This window comes from Branchiostoma belcheri, unplaced genomic scaffold (genome assembly GCF_001625305.1).
Source record: "Branchiostoma belcheri isolate BF01 breed outbred unplaced genomic scaffold, Haploidv18h27 scaffold34, whole genome shotgun sequence".
NCBI lineage: Eukaryota > Metazoa > Chordata > Leptocardii > Amphioxiformes > Branchiostomatidae > Branchiostoma > Branchiostoma belcheri.
The window spans coordinates 383,257-398,923 of record NW_017803954.1 but is presented as its reverse complement, the minus strand read 5'-3'; the positions used below and the strand labels follow the sequence as shown (position 1 = coordinate 398,923).

Below are 15,667 nucleotides of genomic sequence, written 5' to 3'. Positions count from 1 at the left end.
CGGCACATTCCATGGTACTGATACAGCCTTTATGCGCACTTTCGATGGTACTGATACTCCCTACATTAGAAGTTTCCCTTTTACTGGTACAGCCTTCATTGGCACTTTCCATGGTACTGATACAGTCTTCATTTGGGCTTTCCATGGTACTTTTACTCCCTGCATTGGCACTTTCCATGGTACTGATACAGCCTTCAGTGGGGCTTTCCATGGTACTGATCCAGCCTTCAATAGTACTGGTACAGTCCTTAGCCCTTTCTATGGTATAGAACTTTCTTGTGGTTTTCTTTGTAATGTAATACTGATAGTGCCCATAGTATTTCTTAAGACCTGCCACTTTCAATTTAGTTTTTGATGCGCTATGCATTTCTTATGCAGTTTGGATGTTGTTCTCTTTTGAACATGACAAATGTCATGGTAGTAGCGCACTCTTCTCTTAATGGCTTAAAGTCATATTTGCATGAAATGCCTCTCCACATGTCGCTCATATTTCAATACATTACAGAATGTACTACTCTTCTGAATAGCTTTTAAACGATGGCAATGTAGCCCTTCCTTAGTTCTGGACATAATTGAATCTTGCTGGTACAGTAACGACATGGGCAAATAGCCGAGTATGATCCAAATGAAGGGCAACGTCTCTATCTTCAGCGGTGCCATTTGGCCTTAAGTGGGATAATGTTCCAAGCGAGTATTTTCGTGACTCAGCAGTCGTAAAGGCCTCCATCTGTTTACCAAATCCCCAGCATGCTTGCACGCCGGATGCCCTGAGAGGGAAAGTAGGTCAGTGAAAGTGCTTGTACCGGCTGTGCCTATCGCTACAGCTCTTTATCAATAAGTGAGTAGCGTGCACATCTTGTTGGGCAGTCGTTATGTGGTGTGTGATCAGGTCGTTGGAAATGTCCTCATTTGTCTCTCTTCAAGAAGGATCACATCGTAACTTGCAGACTAGTTTTAAAGACATTCACAAGCAGATCTAAAGAAGGGGAAAGTTGGAGTACAATGTGGTTTTCATTCCAAATTTACCATCAGTAAATACCAAAGCACTGTATTTGGTAAGGGGTTGGATGCTACCAATGAAGACAGCATAACAGTTCTGGTTTTGTAAAGTTTTTTCTACAAGTTCCACTCAAAGTAATCCTTTTCACTGCTGTTATTTTCACACTGCTTGTCATAGGTATTTTACTTTAATTTGTATCATTTATTTCTTTGTTTTGGCAGGTTGCCATCTGTGGTATACTAGAAACTGCTCCCTGTTGAGTTGGCTTACCTGGGACTGCCTAACTCTGCCAACTGGTCCAGGAAATGTTTTGTGTTGAGGCTTTTTAAATGCACTTACTACACTATACGAACAGTATGGATGTAGGGCTGTAGATCCGTATGTAATGCCAACATGCTAGTAAGACACAACTTTGATTTGAATCGTGAACTTTTATCAACAAATATATTTCTTTTGGTATATTCTCAATTGATTTCACTAGCTTGTGCCATAGACAAAAGGAAGAGCAGTTTTCGTCCTCATGTTTGAAGCCAACATAGAATTTCAGAAAAAGGGTATCAGTGTAAAAGTTCTTTTTGTAAGCAGCATGCTTTTACAATTCAATTGATCCAGTCCTTCAAATTGACTTCTGTGGGCCCCTTGTTGCGATGACTCATCGGAAACTTTTTTTGATGCCTGGTATATCATGATGTATTCATTTCATTTGCATGCAAATCAAAAATATTACATAAATGAAGCTGTAAAACCAGACAGCAGGCTATTTTTTAGCGACACTGATTGGATCTTGTGTTTACGATGCACCCAGTGGTCGTAACAACGATCAGAAAGATTAATTGAGCGCATTAACCTTAATTTTTGTATAGAAATTTGCATAAAGCTGATAATAATCAGGGATGGTAAAACTTGTTCTATGTACTTTTTATGCTTCAGATTGAAATGATGTCATTAAACTTCACATAAACATGATAATGGTCACTATAAAGATGGTGCATGGATCCTTTGAAATTTAGAATTTTTCATTCAAAAGTACAATATGTGCGAAGTTTTAGTACGCTCACTACTATGTTCCTGTTCATGACACAGCCCTAAAGGAAACAAAAAGCTGCAAATATGTGGGTCACCCCGCTGTCTATATAAGAACCAAAGGAAGAACCATAAAACCCTTTTATACCCCTCACTTTGGGTCCTTGGTGCACTCCAGATTCACTCAGAGCTTCATTTTTAGGATGTTCACAAACTGCTGCATTACTCGTTCATTGCAGGTGAACATTTATTGAGTGGCCGTCATTCATTTCTGGCAATGGTAAGAGCAGAGCAGGAACATGTATACCATGTGGCAGGTGGCCGGTGCGGGCCCACGTCGGACGTAAAACCAGCAATTTGCAAGCCAAATATGATCTTTTATGACAGGCGCCTAATATATTTACTGATCTCCCCTGCAGCAACGCTGACCCCCATTTGCAGTAAAGCAGAAAAATAGCAAAGGGGAGCTTTTATTGCATCTGTTCCGATATTATCGTAACCACTCTTCAATGTCATTTTCCCACTTCCTTCTTCTTCGATTCTGCAGCAGTGTCTTCTGCTGACATTTTCTGAGAACATCTTGAATCGATCCACGCCCAGGCAGCGTTCTGTTCACTCGGTTCTGTTTTCCGATCTTAATATTCTGTTTCTTATCGCCGTTTTTAACAAGCCATTGACCTCTGACCCCTCCAAGGAGGCCATCAATTTTGTGTACCTTTATGCTAAGCCCAGGAGAGCTCTAAACTAACTGTCATAAAAAGAATATCACAACCGTGGCATTCCAGCTATTGCTTGCACAAAGTTTTTTATGGACAATTCTTCACACAGATAATTTCCCCTGCTTTGAAACGGGGTAAAACCTACTTAACGTCACACCACATTACCGCACAAAAGGACTCATAAATCTTCAGCCTGACGACTTTTTCCCAGCAACCCCCTACCCGACACCCAGTACTCCAGGGTTAATCACCTTCAACGCTCTTTTATAATTCCACCATCTATTGACAGATTTTATGTGGCATGAAATCAGGCCATATTTCATAATTCTGTGCTTTCTGGGCTACCGATATGCTGGCTTGTTTTGCAAGCAGAAGGGTCACAAGAGTATGCAAGGTGAAGCATATAGAATATTATTGTAGGACTTCCCTGGAGCAGCATTTGTCTTGTTATAGAATAAACAATGACAACATGGGGAAAATTGTTTCTTCGAGACCTCAAATAGATATTCAAAAAAATTATCTCTTTGTCTATATTTAACAACAAGCTTTACTGTAGACTTTTTCTACACACTTTTCAGTCTTCTTTCAGAACTTTTCTTCTCTTACTTGTATTTTTTCTGGGTAATCTTTATAAGAAGGTGCAAATGATATAGTCGTATCAACCAAGTAATGGTTTTATTTGTAGATGCACCAGAGTTGTTTTAGCCGGTGATCTGACACAGCATAACTATGGGTACATTAATGTTTCGAAACCATGTTGTGTTACCTTTCTTTATGGTCAGTACACCATGGAGCATTAAACGCACTATAAACCACACCTCCTGATTTCTATATGGACCTATGGATTTCCTCTACTTCCCAGTGAGTAAGGCCATCATGAACTGAAACAGTGAAGTTAATTCTGTCCATCTAAGACGTAAACCTCAGACATTACTGCTTGTGGGAGAGATGAAGAATCGTGTACAGGAGGTTCCAGTGTTCCCCAAATTGGTTCGCTGATTAAGTTACACCTCAGTAAGGTGCTTAGTCGCTCCACGGTCATTCTGCCTTCTATTACGCTATTTTATCGACCATAAAACTGGTGCTATAACGGTGGTGTGACATTTTAAAAGCTGCCTCTAACTGGTCTGCAGCCTTTCAATCTGCTGGCTTATTACATGTGTGGCAAAAAGTATTCTTCCTGTTTCATTGGTATTTACTGTCGCACGTTTCGCGGCATGATTAGAAAGTCCGACGGATTCGATTGGGTCTTGAACTGCTCATGCAGGGTGGCCTGGAAATATTTTAAACGAGAAAAAAATGGGATCAATTAGGAAAGTTGGAGGAGTTTAGTATTACCAGTCAGGGTGCAGTGCTGTCAGCGAGGCGTGGACGGAGATTGGAGGCGGTACAGTTGTGTTTCACTGCGGTTTTACTGCTGCTCCGGGTGTTCTGCCAGCGGAAATGAGTGGAACTTGTGAACCCAATCTCCACCCAACGCTACAACTGATCACCTTCTGAACATGAAATGCACTGTAAAGTGGAGTTTTAATTATCTAGCTGAGGTCCCACAAAGATCAGCCTCCCAAGGGCAAGAGCAATGAAGAATGGGTTTTCAGACACCAGTTTTATTGAGAGACGCAAGTTGTTTGGGAATGATAGTGTCCTTTATTGCAGCACTTTGGCTTTTTAAATGATGTATTGAAATGAAGTACATTTTTATTGTATTGAAATGCACTGTAATATGACATTGCAACTCAGTTGTTTCAGTTTTTGTTGGAAATAAAAGGTTTGTTATAGTATGATTTACTCAATATATTGTGGAAAGCAAAGTTAACTTGTTGGATATCCATAGAACTGATGTAACATTAATTTTATTCCAACTACATTGTATTTAAAACATGAACATCCAAAACCCATTGATCTAAATTACGATGTGCACTAGGTTTTGACAAAGAGATGGAGAAGAATGAAAACAATTCTGATGCTCTCCTTTTCCTTTAAACTCACATGATCAACATTTATGAATTATCTCCAAACTAATGTCCTTGCTCCAAGCAAGTACATTAGTTCGGCCCATGCCAAGCATCTTCAGCAAGAATGCCCCCCTTGTTGGCATCTTAATTCTCAGTGAAGATGGCGTCCAAGGAAGTGATAATTGAATTTACTTGGTTTCTGCTCAAAAGGATCAATAAGTGATGAAAATCGGTGGATCGTCACGGTCAGATCGTTTCTCGCCTCCAAATTTATCTCCGAAGTGCAGGCTGTGTTTTGATGAATGGTCCAGCCCAAATCTTATCTACACATTATGAGTGCTTATACTACAATCAATCAACATGTCTTGTTCCTGGGGATGCCATGTCTTAAGGTGCTGTGGAAGATTAAATGTTTTACGTTAACGGCACAGCTACATTTTGGAGCATGGTCAGGTACGGGAAGGGGGGGGGGAGATGTCATTATGGCTTTTAGTCCTGGTCTGATACACAGTGTTTGGTCACCATTCCACTTGGCATTGTGGAATCTTCTTATCCTCAACGAGTACCACCACAATCTCTGGCAGGAAAAAACTAAACTATAATCAAGTTTCAGATGGGAATTAAAGAACCAACCAGAGTTACCATGTTAAGATTATTCCATACATTATACCTTCATGTAGGTTATGCTGTCCTACCACCAGCCCTTGAAATATAGGGTGCCAAATGCATATTACAGATCAATACGATAAAGATTCATTAAGTTAATTTACGTATAATATATGTTATGCGTTTGAGGCATATTGTTTTTCTTGACTTATCTTTACTTGCAGCTTGTACACTGTCTTTGTGGATGATCTCCACACTTTGATTAGTTTACCTCCAAGCTCAAGACATAGTGATATAGTTACACTTTGCCAGAAGCACAGCAAAAGTCTTGTAATGATAAGATTGCTTTTATCAATCTGTCAATTGTTGCAACTAATGAAAGGAATTTGCAGAGTTGTAACAATGTGGTAATGATTAAATCCCACGCAAAGTTACCAGTAATCACCCAGTCTCACCTGGCTCCCTCGTCACACTTAAGACGCAATTCGGAATGGGAATCTGTGTGAAAGTTACGCTGTGATACGACTGTGTAGCTTTGATTAGCACCACCCGGAGTGAGGCATACTGGCATGCATTTTATTGATGTCTTAAAAGAAATGTAACCATAATTTATAAAGACAAGTTTATCTTTTAGTTTATGACTTTATTGATGTCAAGACAATATTACTAAGAGAAGTTCTAATTTTGGGTTTTGAAAATACTGCTGCTACAGTCAGAGCTTAAGTTTTCATGGCTTTCATAATCTATGAATTACAACACTGTGTAGGAATTACCAGTAAATAGTTGAATTCGAGTTTACAGGTAATGGAAAGGGAAAGAAATTGCAAGTTTCATATTTTTGGTAATTGAATATGCACAGAAGTGTGGAAAATCAAGTAAGTAGCATTAGATCGCAGAGTGGAACTCACTGTCACCAAGTACAGTAGGGGCATTGTCAATAGATAGCTTTAAACAATGTCTAGAGCTAGAAGTTCAAGGGTTAGGTGTAACAAGTCGATCGGTGTAATATAGCCAGCTGCCGCCGCGCCGCGTGCCTGCGAAGCTGGTGTGTTACGCGCCGAAAGGCGGTTATACCGGCTATACAGATACAGATACAGATTGTCTTACAAAAGATTTTTTGGAATCAGCAATACCAGTGTATTTGCCCATAGAAAAAGGAATCCCGGCAGGGGCACATGTACTTATGAAAATAAACTGGCAACTAATCTGTCTCCTGTAATGCCTTTGACAACTGAAGGTGAAACTGAAATACCTGAAACACACTCAGTAATGGCTTTCTAAGAATATTTCAGAATACTTAAAGCTGCCCGTCTAAAGCAGTCAAAGGCTGAGTTGCACCTAGACCTTCTCGAATCACATGACTTAGAAGTCAGTGGTGGGTCATCCTTTCTGAGAAGGCTAAAGCAGACAATTTCATGCTTCTCACTCTGTGTTGGACCAAATGTTGGGTTTCATATATCAAGATGTGTTGTTCACCATCGCAAATGAACCTTCCTGCTAGAGCCTGGACTTTTGCCAGTAGTGCAAGCCTCACATTTGTTTGTCTGAACAGGTGTTATCCAGGATACAGGCTCCCAAACATATTGAAACCCCGGGTATTGCATGTCTATTAAGTGCCGTATACAGTGTCATTATCGCCTTGTTATGGCTAATGTTGATGGCTGCTCTGATATTCATTGATACGAAATGAGATGTAGGGCTCAGGGAAGGTAACTGCTTGTTTCACTGATTGTTGGTTAAACATTCCTATGTATTGTCAGACCAACCACACTAAATACTGTATCAACTTGATATCATAATTGAAAAGAATATGATATAATTGTTACCTTCAAAAATGTTTGAAGAGCAGATTCATTTGTGTCCATTGTAATTGCATATTTTCTTCTGGAAATAGAAATTACCTTTTTTACATTCCAGTGGAACTGACATTGTGTTTTTGATTGTGTTTTTGTCATCTTTGAGTCTGTATCTTTGGATGGTATGGTGCAAATTTTAGAGCAAAATGTCGAAAATGCACTCTTCTTTCAGAAGCCATCATACAAAATATGTAGTCTAACCATGAACAAAGGCAAGCAGAAATAATGAAAAAAGATTGGTTACAGCCATAATTGTGTTTCTCCATCGCATCCAAGATGGGACTTTGGGACGCTCCTCATCACAATCAAACTTGACAAACGCTCCACTTTTACTGCCACCATGCAATAACTCAAGCTCAACAAAAATGACTTCACAAAACATTTTACTGACACAAAAGTTCCTTAAGCCGAAGACAGATGTCCTTCCTCCGTGCCTTTCAGGGGCAAATAGCAGGAAAGGCGACCCGTGAACCTGTACGACAATTTTGCTTCTCTTTGACAAAGTGCCCACAGCCTCCCTAATTGTCTGTGGTAGAAATGAACCACAAAGACGAGGCAGCGACTGGAAACATTTGTGAAGGATCATTTAATTCAAAGGTGACATGTCATCTGGTAGCATGCCTACACTGTGCTTCGCAGTCAGTCATACGTGCACTAATGAAGTGCCCTCTGCCATCTTTGCTTTGTGACTTCGTAGGAGGGATGCATGTCACCAAACAAACACATGAAGGGTATCATTTTTTGGTTCTAGTGCTAATTCATATAAGAGATGTACCTTCATGAGTCTTCAGATGAGGGAATTGTTGAAATAACTGAAGTCTTAAATCAACTGTGGAAAATATCACTTTGGACAAAAGAGGTGGGACTTTCTGGTACCTTTCTTAGATAACATGAAATCTATTTACCAGTAATAAGCACTACCAAGCCAGTGTGAATGGTACAATATATCAGAAGAAATTTGATGATCCAAAATCCTGGTCGCTATCGTCAAGGGAGCGACGTTGGCGGTAAACTACAGCGATCCAAACCTTTGCAAGGCTGTTCCTATAACATCTTGTATGACTACTGAGCCATGGAAAGGAGTTTTGTTGCAGTTTAAGGATGCGTTGTTGTTCCACGAGTACCCTGGGATTTGTCCAGGTTGTAATGGACAACGGAAACTGTCTGCACGTTTCTTACCTGGCGAATCCCGCGCAACAAATGACCCTTCCTGCAAACGTTAAATGTGTGTCCCCACTAAATAACCGTGACAGATAACGCAGATTAGAACAGCACCACCACGGAGAAATGCGTGCATATTTGATATTTCTTGCCCATTAGTTTGCTGACCTCTGATTGGCTGCTGCCACAGCAGCAGATCTATGGGTGACATCCAAAGCAATTTTCTGTCAAAGTGTTGACAAATTTGTCCCCCTCCCAGCGGAAGTACATTATTAGCCGGAGTGTAGATAGGTTCCATTATTGCGTGGCGTACTTCTGAACGAAAAGTGCAATATCATGCGTACTTTCGCTCGGAAAATGAGCAATCTATCAAAAAAGTAACATCCTTGTGGCAATCGATTGGGTGGAAATGGCCGCCCCTTGTACGACATAAAATACGCTGTGGGAGTATCTCTACTTACGGGATTGCTATTTTGTCTATAACGAGCTCGGACCCTCTTCATATCTTGTATTTTAACCTTTGGCTAGCATTAGGCCAGCATTTGTCATCTTAGCGTTGCATTCGAACAGGAAAGGTTTGGGCGCTCGCATTGCAATAAAGGCAGACATTTGCGGTTCTGTTTTCTTTATTTCTCCCACAGTTTATGGATAGAATACTTATGTTTATGATGCTATCGTGACATACTTTTCTCATTATATGGATCATAAACAGCAGTTGTGTGTTATTCCAGACAAAATGGGGGAACAAATTCCGTAAAAAAGATTCATCATTACATCATGTATTATGATAGTATTCATCACTGAAAACCTGACACCTTGCCCATATAGTAAGTACATTTTGTACATCGTTAAGGTCCACACTGTAGGTGTATGTTACCAAATAAATCAGTAGGTAAGGAATTCTGAGGCCGCTACCTGTAAGGGTAGAGCAGACACTGACCTACTTTTGCAGGGAAGTGATGTATCGTCAAGTTTCAATTGGAAAATAGGGAGGGCAGGGAGAGTAATGCTGTTATCACCATGGATACAGGGATCTCCATCCATCACTGATGTTAATCCGTCACATATTTGCTGGCTCCTATGATGTGCATGATTGTGTCTGAATACTTAGATTTCTCCCATCAGATCATTGTAGGAGAGAAAATAGATTGATTGATTGCCACTTTCTGTTGACAAATAGCATAATTCCATAAACATCAGTAACGAGTAATTGGTTGGCGGCTTTGCATGAATAAGTTAACCAGTATTATGAGTGTTGCAAAAAAATACTGCACATCTACCTGGTTCATGGAGTTCAACATTGGCATCAAATTTGTACAGTCACAATGTAATATTATTTTGTTTTTATACTGACTCTATAAGTCATGTATTATCACCTGCAGTTGTTGAATTTGAAGTAATATAAAGCAGTTAGGTTATATGCTTCGATAAAAACATACTAGTATTCAAGGCTCCCTGTGGATCAAGAAGAGTGTCAAGGTGATTTTTCATGACCATGTAATTGAGAATTCAGATTGAGATTAGTGCCACCTAGCCATTTCCTGTGAAAGTGCAGGGGCTAAAACAGTTGACAAATGTCGATTGTACATTACATTATTTATGCTATACAATCATGGTGTATAAGCTTACAATCTTTGCTAAAGCAGTGCTTTGTATATAGTCTTAACATGTTACAATAGATTGTACGATTTCTTCTCATTCATAAACACTCAGCGTATATAACTAAGGCCTGTGTTTCCTTTGTTACAGTATCGGAGGCTGTGTATGATGAGTATATGGACGTGACAACAAGTCTTGATGTGGAGAAGAACTGCAGGGAAGAGGCAGAGAAATATGCTGCTAATGTATGTATTCTATACATTGTTATACAAGTTTCTAGACAATCAAATACCTTAAATGCTGAACTGTAATCCCTGTTCCAGTAGTTAGGTTTCGTTCATTATAGATTACATACATGGTGCATGCCCAGGAGTACAGACAGTACTGAAATATTGGTGTTCCCTGTAGTTAACAACACTGCTATGATGTTATGTGACTGAAAGTGAAGCTGGCCCTGTCTGAGGACCCTGTCTGATAAACTACCATTACCAAGTATTATTTTGTGTGACAGAGCAGACTGGGCCTTAGAAAATATTAGACATGTTGAGGTGTCAGTAAATTCTTGTGGTTGGTTGGAAACATGTCCCCTCCTTACCTGCAGATCGTGAAGGAGAACAAGCAGCTGAAGAGAGCGAGTCAGATGTTCATTCAGCAGCACGGCGGACAGCTACCGGAAATCCCTGTGTTCGAGAACGGAGACGACTCAGAAGTGGAAAGACTCAATGCCAGAAACAGAGGTCAGTTCTGATTTGTGTTGGTAGACACTAACTCACCTGGCCATTGCACTGCTCATAACAATATGTATGATGAAATAAAGCTGAAGATTTGTACTTAAATCAAAACCGTTTCCTTTACAGTGTGTTGTTGGATTTTGCTGGCTGCAACGAGAAATGACAAGTCTCCAGTACAGTATACAATGTAGAACTGATGAACTTTATTCCCTGCAGAGTTGAGTGATGAGTTGTCTGAGCTGAAGCTTCTCCAGTCCAGAACACAAAGGAAACTAGAGAAGGCTGAGGAAGACATCAGGATCATCAACCAACAGGTCAGATATCCTCATCTAGTTCGTCATCTAGCTGTAATTTTCATTCAACTGCACGTGTATTTATATAAGCTTACCATTTAGGATGATTAAGAATTTTTTGCTGTGAAACTGCATCATACCCTGACTGTAAAATACTGAATCTTATTTGTAATATTTGTGATAAGCATAGATTTTGTGAGAGATGAGCTGTGTAAGAATTGTGTTTTTTTCCACCACAGTATGTAGAGGAGTGCACACAGCACCAGGAGACAAAGAAGACACAGGTTTCCCTGGAGGAGACCATCAAGAAGTTCCAGAGAGGTGAGTCAGTCTGTGCCATCTTCACATCCGTTCAGTAATTATTACCTTCCCCAGAAATAGTGAAGTATTGCTGTTGGCCTGTCTGTCTGTGTGTCTGTTATTCCCAAACATCTTTAGGGCTGCTATTTATTTGCTATTTGTGTCTGTAGGACTGGAAGGGTTGCAAAGCAGTATGGGTAAGGGGCTGAAGTCTGCCATCTCCCGTTGCCTAGTTCTCATAACTGTTCATGCTCTTCTCTACCTTAGCATTGAGCATGCTGACTCCATTTTGTGTCCTTGCAGTTTCTGTGTTAGCCCTTGGGGAGTACCAGGACTTGAGATCCAAGTTTGACATGGAGAAGAGCTGCAGAGTGAGGGCAGAGAGCTACGCTGCAGAGGTTAGTCCTTATAATTTACTGTCAGACAACGAAATGCCAAACTGGGATAGTGGAACTTGGGCGCATGCATCATACTAGAATTGAGATCACAGAATGTAACTTAAAATTTGTGGTAGCTTCCAATCACATCCCAAACCGATGATTGATGTTCTATCTCTAAGATTAAATCTTGATGCTCTCCAAACGGGAAAATTATTTCTCTGCAGATGTTGCGTCAGCAGAAGGCCATGGCCAGGCAGAGTGTCATTGTCATGCAGTCAGTGGCAGCAGACGAACGACTGACGAAATCTCTACAGGAAGTAGAAGAGCTGACGACATCACTGGAGCAGGAGAGGTTTGAACATGAACAGAAGGTACAGTCATGGTTTGTACACCATGGAAGTCATTGGTTTTTACAATCATGCTACATTTTGTACTTTGTTCTTCAATATTAGGGATGATCTTAAAATCAGTTGAGGCTATGATACTGGTTGTGACAACAATCAAACAAGACTTCTCTCCACGGCAGATAAAGGAGATGGAGGAGCAGGTTACCACGGCAGCAGATGTGGAGGAGCTGGAGAAGAAGGTTACCCTGGCGATGGAGGAGACAGAGGCACAGGAGAAACGAGCGCAGGAGGCAGAGGAGAAGGTCAAGGCACTGGAGAAACAAGGTCAGTTTCTAGGAGTATGACAAAGTTAGAAGCACACAGAAGAGCATGTTGCATGTTAGTAATATATCAATAATAGCTGCAGTGAAATGTGTGGACATGGTTTTGTGCTTGAAATTACCGGGTACCCCATATTGTGGTGGGACTGGTTGAAAGCAATCTATTACATGCAGTAGATAATTTGGGGTTGAAATTGTCCAAAATTGAGAAACTCTTCCTCTACTTCAATGTTTACTATACCACTTGTGTATTTTTGTTTATTCTCTAGTCAAAGAGCTGGAAGAGAAGCTGCTGCAGCCAATCCCTCCCCCTCCACCACCCCCTCTCCCCCCTCCCCCTCCTCCTCCTGTCAACCCCATCCGCAGTCTGATCAGCATCCTGGGACAGAGAGGCAACAAGAAGAAGCCTCAGGCCAAAGGAAAGGATGGCAAAGGTCAGTTTTTATTAACACTAAGAGAACACTAACTTAAAGGTGAATCCCTGCCTGTTATCCATCTTGTGTCATCCAAAAGTTCTTGAAACATCAATAAAGTTATGAAACAATAATAGAGCATAGTACTGATACATGTAGTTACAAAGAATGAGTACAATGTACAAGGACAAGTTCATGCAGCCACTATAACAGGTTTCAGTATAGAATAGTGCTGTCAAGTTTACACCAACAAGAACATTGTAACAGTTGTATATTGGAAAATGGGAGGTTAGATTTACAGAAATTATACTCTTCTAATCTCAAGAAGTTATTGTCATAATCTTAACTGATAGAGTGTGTAAGAGTTCTCTATCTTACCTATCTTTCTTTGTCCTTCTCTTAACTTTTGATGCTATTCCCAGACCAAGATGTACATCTGTTGTATCAGATGTAGATCTGTGTGTGATCCATTCCTTGTCTGCCCATTCCTGAACCTACTAACAGCCCTTCCTGAAACATTTATTTCATCACCTACTGCTGAATCAGGATCTGGGTCTGGGTCTGGATCCTCCACCCCTACCAGCACAGGTTTGTGTCCAAACTTCTGTGTCTGTGTGTCCCTTTTCATCCCTTACTGTGGCTTTGCAACTCTTGTTGTATAGCAGCTCAGGTTTACATTATGTGTATTACCAATAAATACAAAACCACAAATCATTGCAAGCATAGCTTATGCCAAGTGTGCAACAATTTGCAGTCCATTTGAGAAGAAGCTGTAGTTTGAAGCAAGGCTGCCAGGGGGAGTTCATTTTTTCAATGCGCTTGTATTTATTATAAGATACCTGAGAAGTGATAAGTCCCTGAATCATTCACAACTTTCCACAATTCGTCCTCCTTCTGTCCCATGCTGCCTGTCAGGATCACCTGTCAAGAAAGGTATGTACACCTGGTGCAGGTGCTTCACCTGCTGACATACCTGACTAGTCCAGTGCACCAAGTCTCACCAATAGTCATGGGTTTGATTCCCATTATAGGCATTCTGCTGCTGAATCTCTGACTCTGCTATCTTGTTTGATTCAGTCAATCCGAGAGATTATAGCCAAAAAGATGTGAGAGAGAACATCTCGTGCTGCAAAATTTGATTGAGCTAACATACTTGACATATGGCAGACATTTCCATGAAATATGTTAGAAATAACTTGAATTTCAAAGCCATGTCTAACCCACCACTGTCAGCCATTAACCATAAATCTGACCTGTGTCTGACCGCAGAACTGGACCCAAGGGAACTCGCCATGAGAGAAATGATGGACAGGATCAGGTCAGGGAAGGTCCAGCTTCGACCAACCAGACTGCCCGGAACATCTGGGGTAGGTCTTAAGTAAAATTATCAGCTTCTTTTGTGACTGAGTAGAAGCTGCTTTTCAAGTGATGTAGGATACTTTTAAAAACAGAATACCCACCAGGAGTTTCTTGTGCACTTGCAATGGATGTTTACAGTGCAAGTTCTTTTTAGGATGAAGAAGAGGAAGAGAAGGAAAACAAGGATTCAGCCATTAAAGAGATGACAAGTTTATTGGTAAGTCTTTAGCCTTTTTCTTGGTCATCTTATTTGTTGACTTTTGCGTAGATGTACATACAAACACATACCATCACCAACCATGGAATCAGTACACTTCTCTACGTCTTGGCTGATCTTTAAATTTCGAGGTTACTGCATTACAGATGCTAGACTGTTTACTTGACTTTACAATATCTTCTCCACTTTCTCTCCTGCATACCTGCAAGCAGAAAAGGGTATGTTACAGTCATCTTTGAAACAGTCCTTGTTGCTCTCTAGTTCACTTTGTAAATTTTATTGCCTTGCATGTACATGTATATCTCTATTTCATACCATTTTAATACCTGAGGTTGACTACTACAGTCACTGTGAAATGCACAAAATATACAGAAATGACAGGCTTCGTGTAATGTTCATTTATATGTACATGATGTGTTGGTTACAGTTCTGTCACTTCATGATTTCTTTCTTTCTTCATCTTGTTGACCCTGACAAATGTGTATTATTCTGTAATAAATCACTACAAAATCTTACAAGTTCAGCAGTTTTCATTAAACTGATGTAAAACTTGATGTTTGAATTTGCAGAGGACTATAAAAAAGACAGGCAGGCCACAGTCAGTTCATGAGGAAAATGAGCTGATGAAAACACTGCAGAGAAGGAGGCAAATCACAGACAGGACACAGGACCCAGCGCACAGGAAGATATCAGGTACATCCTCAAAACTGACAATTGCCAATCTTTCTTATGCCATACTTAAAGATAGACAATATAATTTTTTTTTCAATTTAAGATCCTTGTTATTCTGTATGTCTATTCTCTCATAAGACAATGAAAAGACATTTTATACATGTATTGTGATTGAACCCTGTAGGAATGCAGTAAAAGATGGTTATATACAATTCTCAGGAGGGTCATGGCAGTATTTGTCCACTTGAATTTGTACATGGTACTACTACATGTAGTATATCAAGTTAACTATTCATTTTACCGATCTCTTACAGAGCCAGTTCTCCCATCCCAGCGCTCTGTTGGAATCAGGCCTGAACCAATCGCAGAGGAGCAGGAGCCCGTTACACCGAAACCTGATGGTGTCTCTCCCAGCCTACCATCGCCAAAACCCATCCCGTCCCCACGCAAGAGCAAAGCTGTGAGTGGAAAGTCTTTCAGTACTGTGGACATGTTGCAATTATCTGTGATAGCATAGAAATTCAATTTTGTTTAGATCTGCATTGATGAAGGCATCAATCTTAAGCCATTGATGTCCATCTGTCATATATCCAAATTTGGGGCACACAGGGTTGAAAGATTTGTTTAAAGCTCAATTTCATCCCCTCGTCATCCGATCCCAATTCTATGACAAAAATCTTTCAAGTAACTCATGATGTTTGTCTCTCCTTCCTGTC

At 40.4% G+C, this 15,667-nt stretch overlaps 1 protein-coding gene across 1 annotated transcript in view; it reads left to right on the top strand.

The window, feature by feature from the left end:
* Positions 1-15,667, top strand: part of LOC109475559 (shootin-1-like) — a 41,262-nt gene that overhangs the window by 25,263 nt on the left and 332 nt on the right. Inside the window, exons 6-17 of the mRNA XM_019776227.1 lie at positions 10,070-10,164; positions 10,521-10,656; positions 10,867-10,964; positions 11,183-11,264; positions 11,547-11,641; positions 11,848-11,994; positions 12,150-12,294; positions 12,560-12,724; positions 13,973-14,070; positions 14,217-14,279; positions 14,849-14,972; positions 15,266-15,411. Of these exons, the coding sequence (XP_019631786.1) occupies positions 10,070-10,164; positions 10,521-10,656; positions 10,867-10,964; positions 11,183-11,264; positions 11,547-11,641; positions 11,848-11,994; positions 12,150-12,294; positions 12,560-12,724; positions 13,973-14,070; positions 14,217-14,279; positions 14,849-14,972; positions 15,266-15,411 (1,394 nt within the window). The remainder of the gene's footprint in view (positions 1-10,069; positions 10,165-10,520; positions 10,657-10,866; positions 10,965-11,182; positions 11,265-11,546; positions 11,642-11,847; positions 11,995-12,149; positions 12,295-12,559; positions 12,725-13,972; positions 14,071-14,216; positions 14,280-14,848; positions 14,973-15,265; positions 15,412-15,667) is intronic.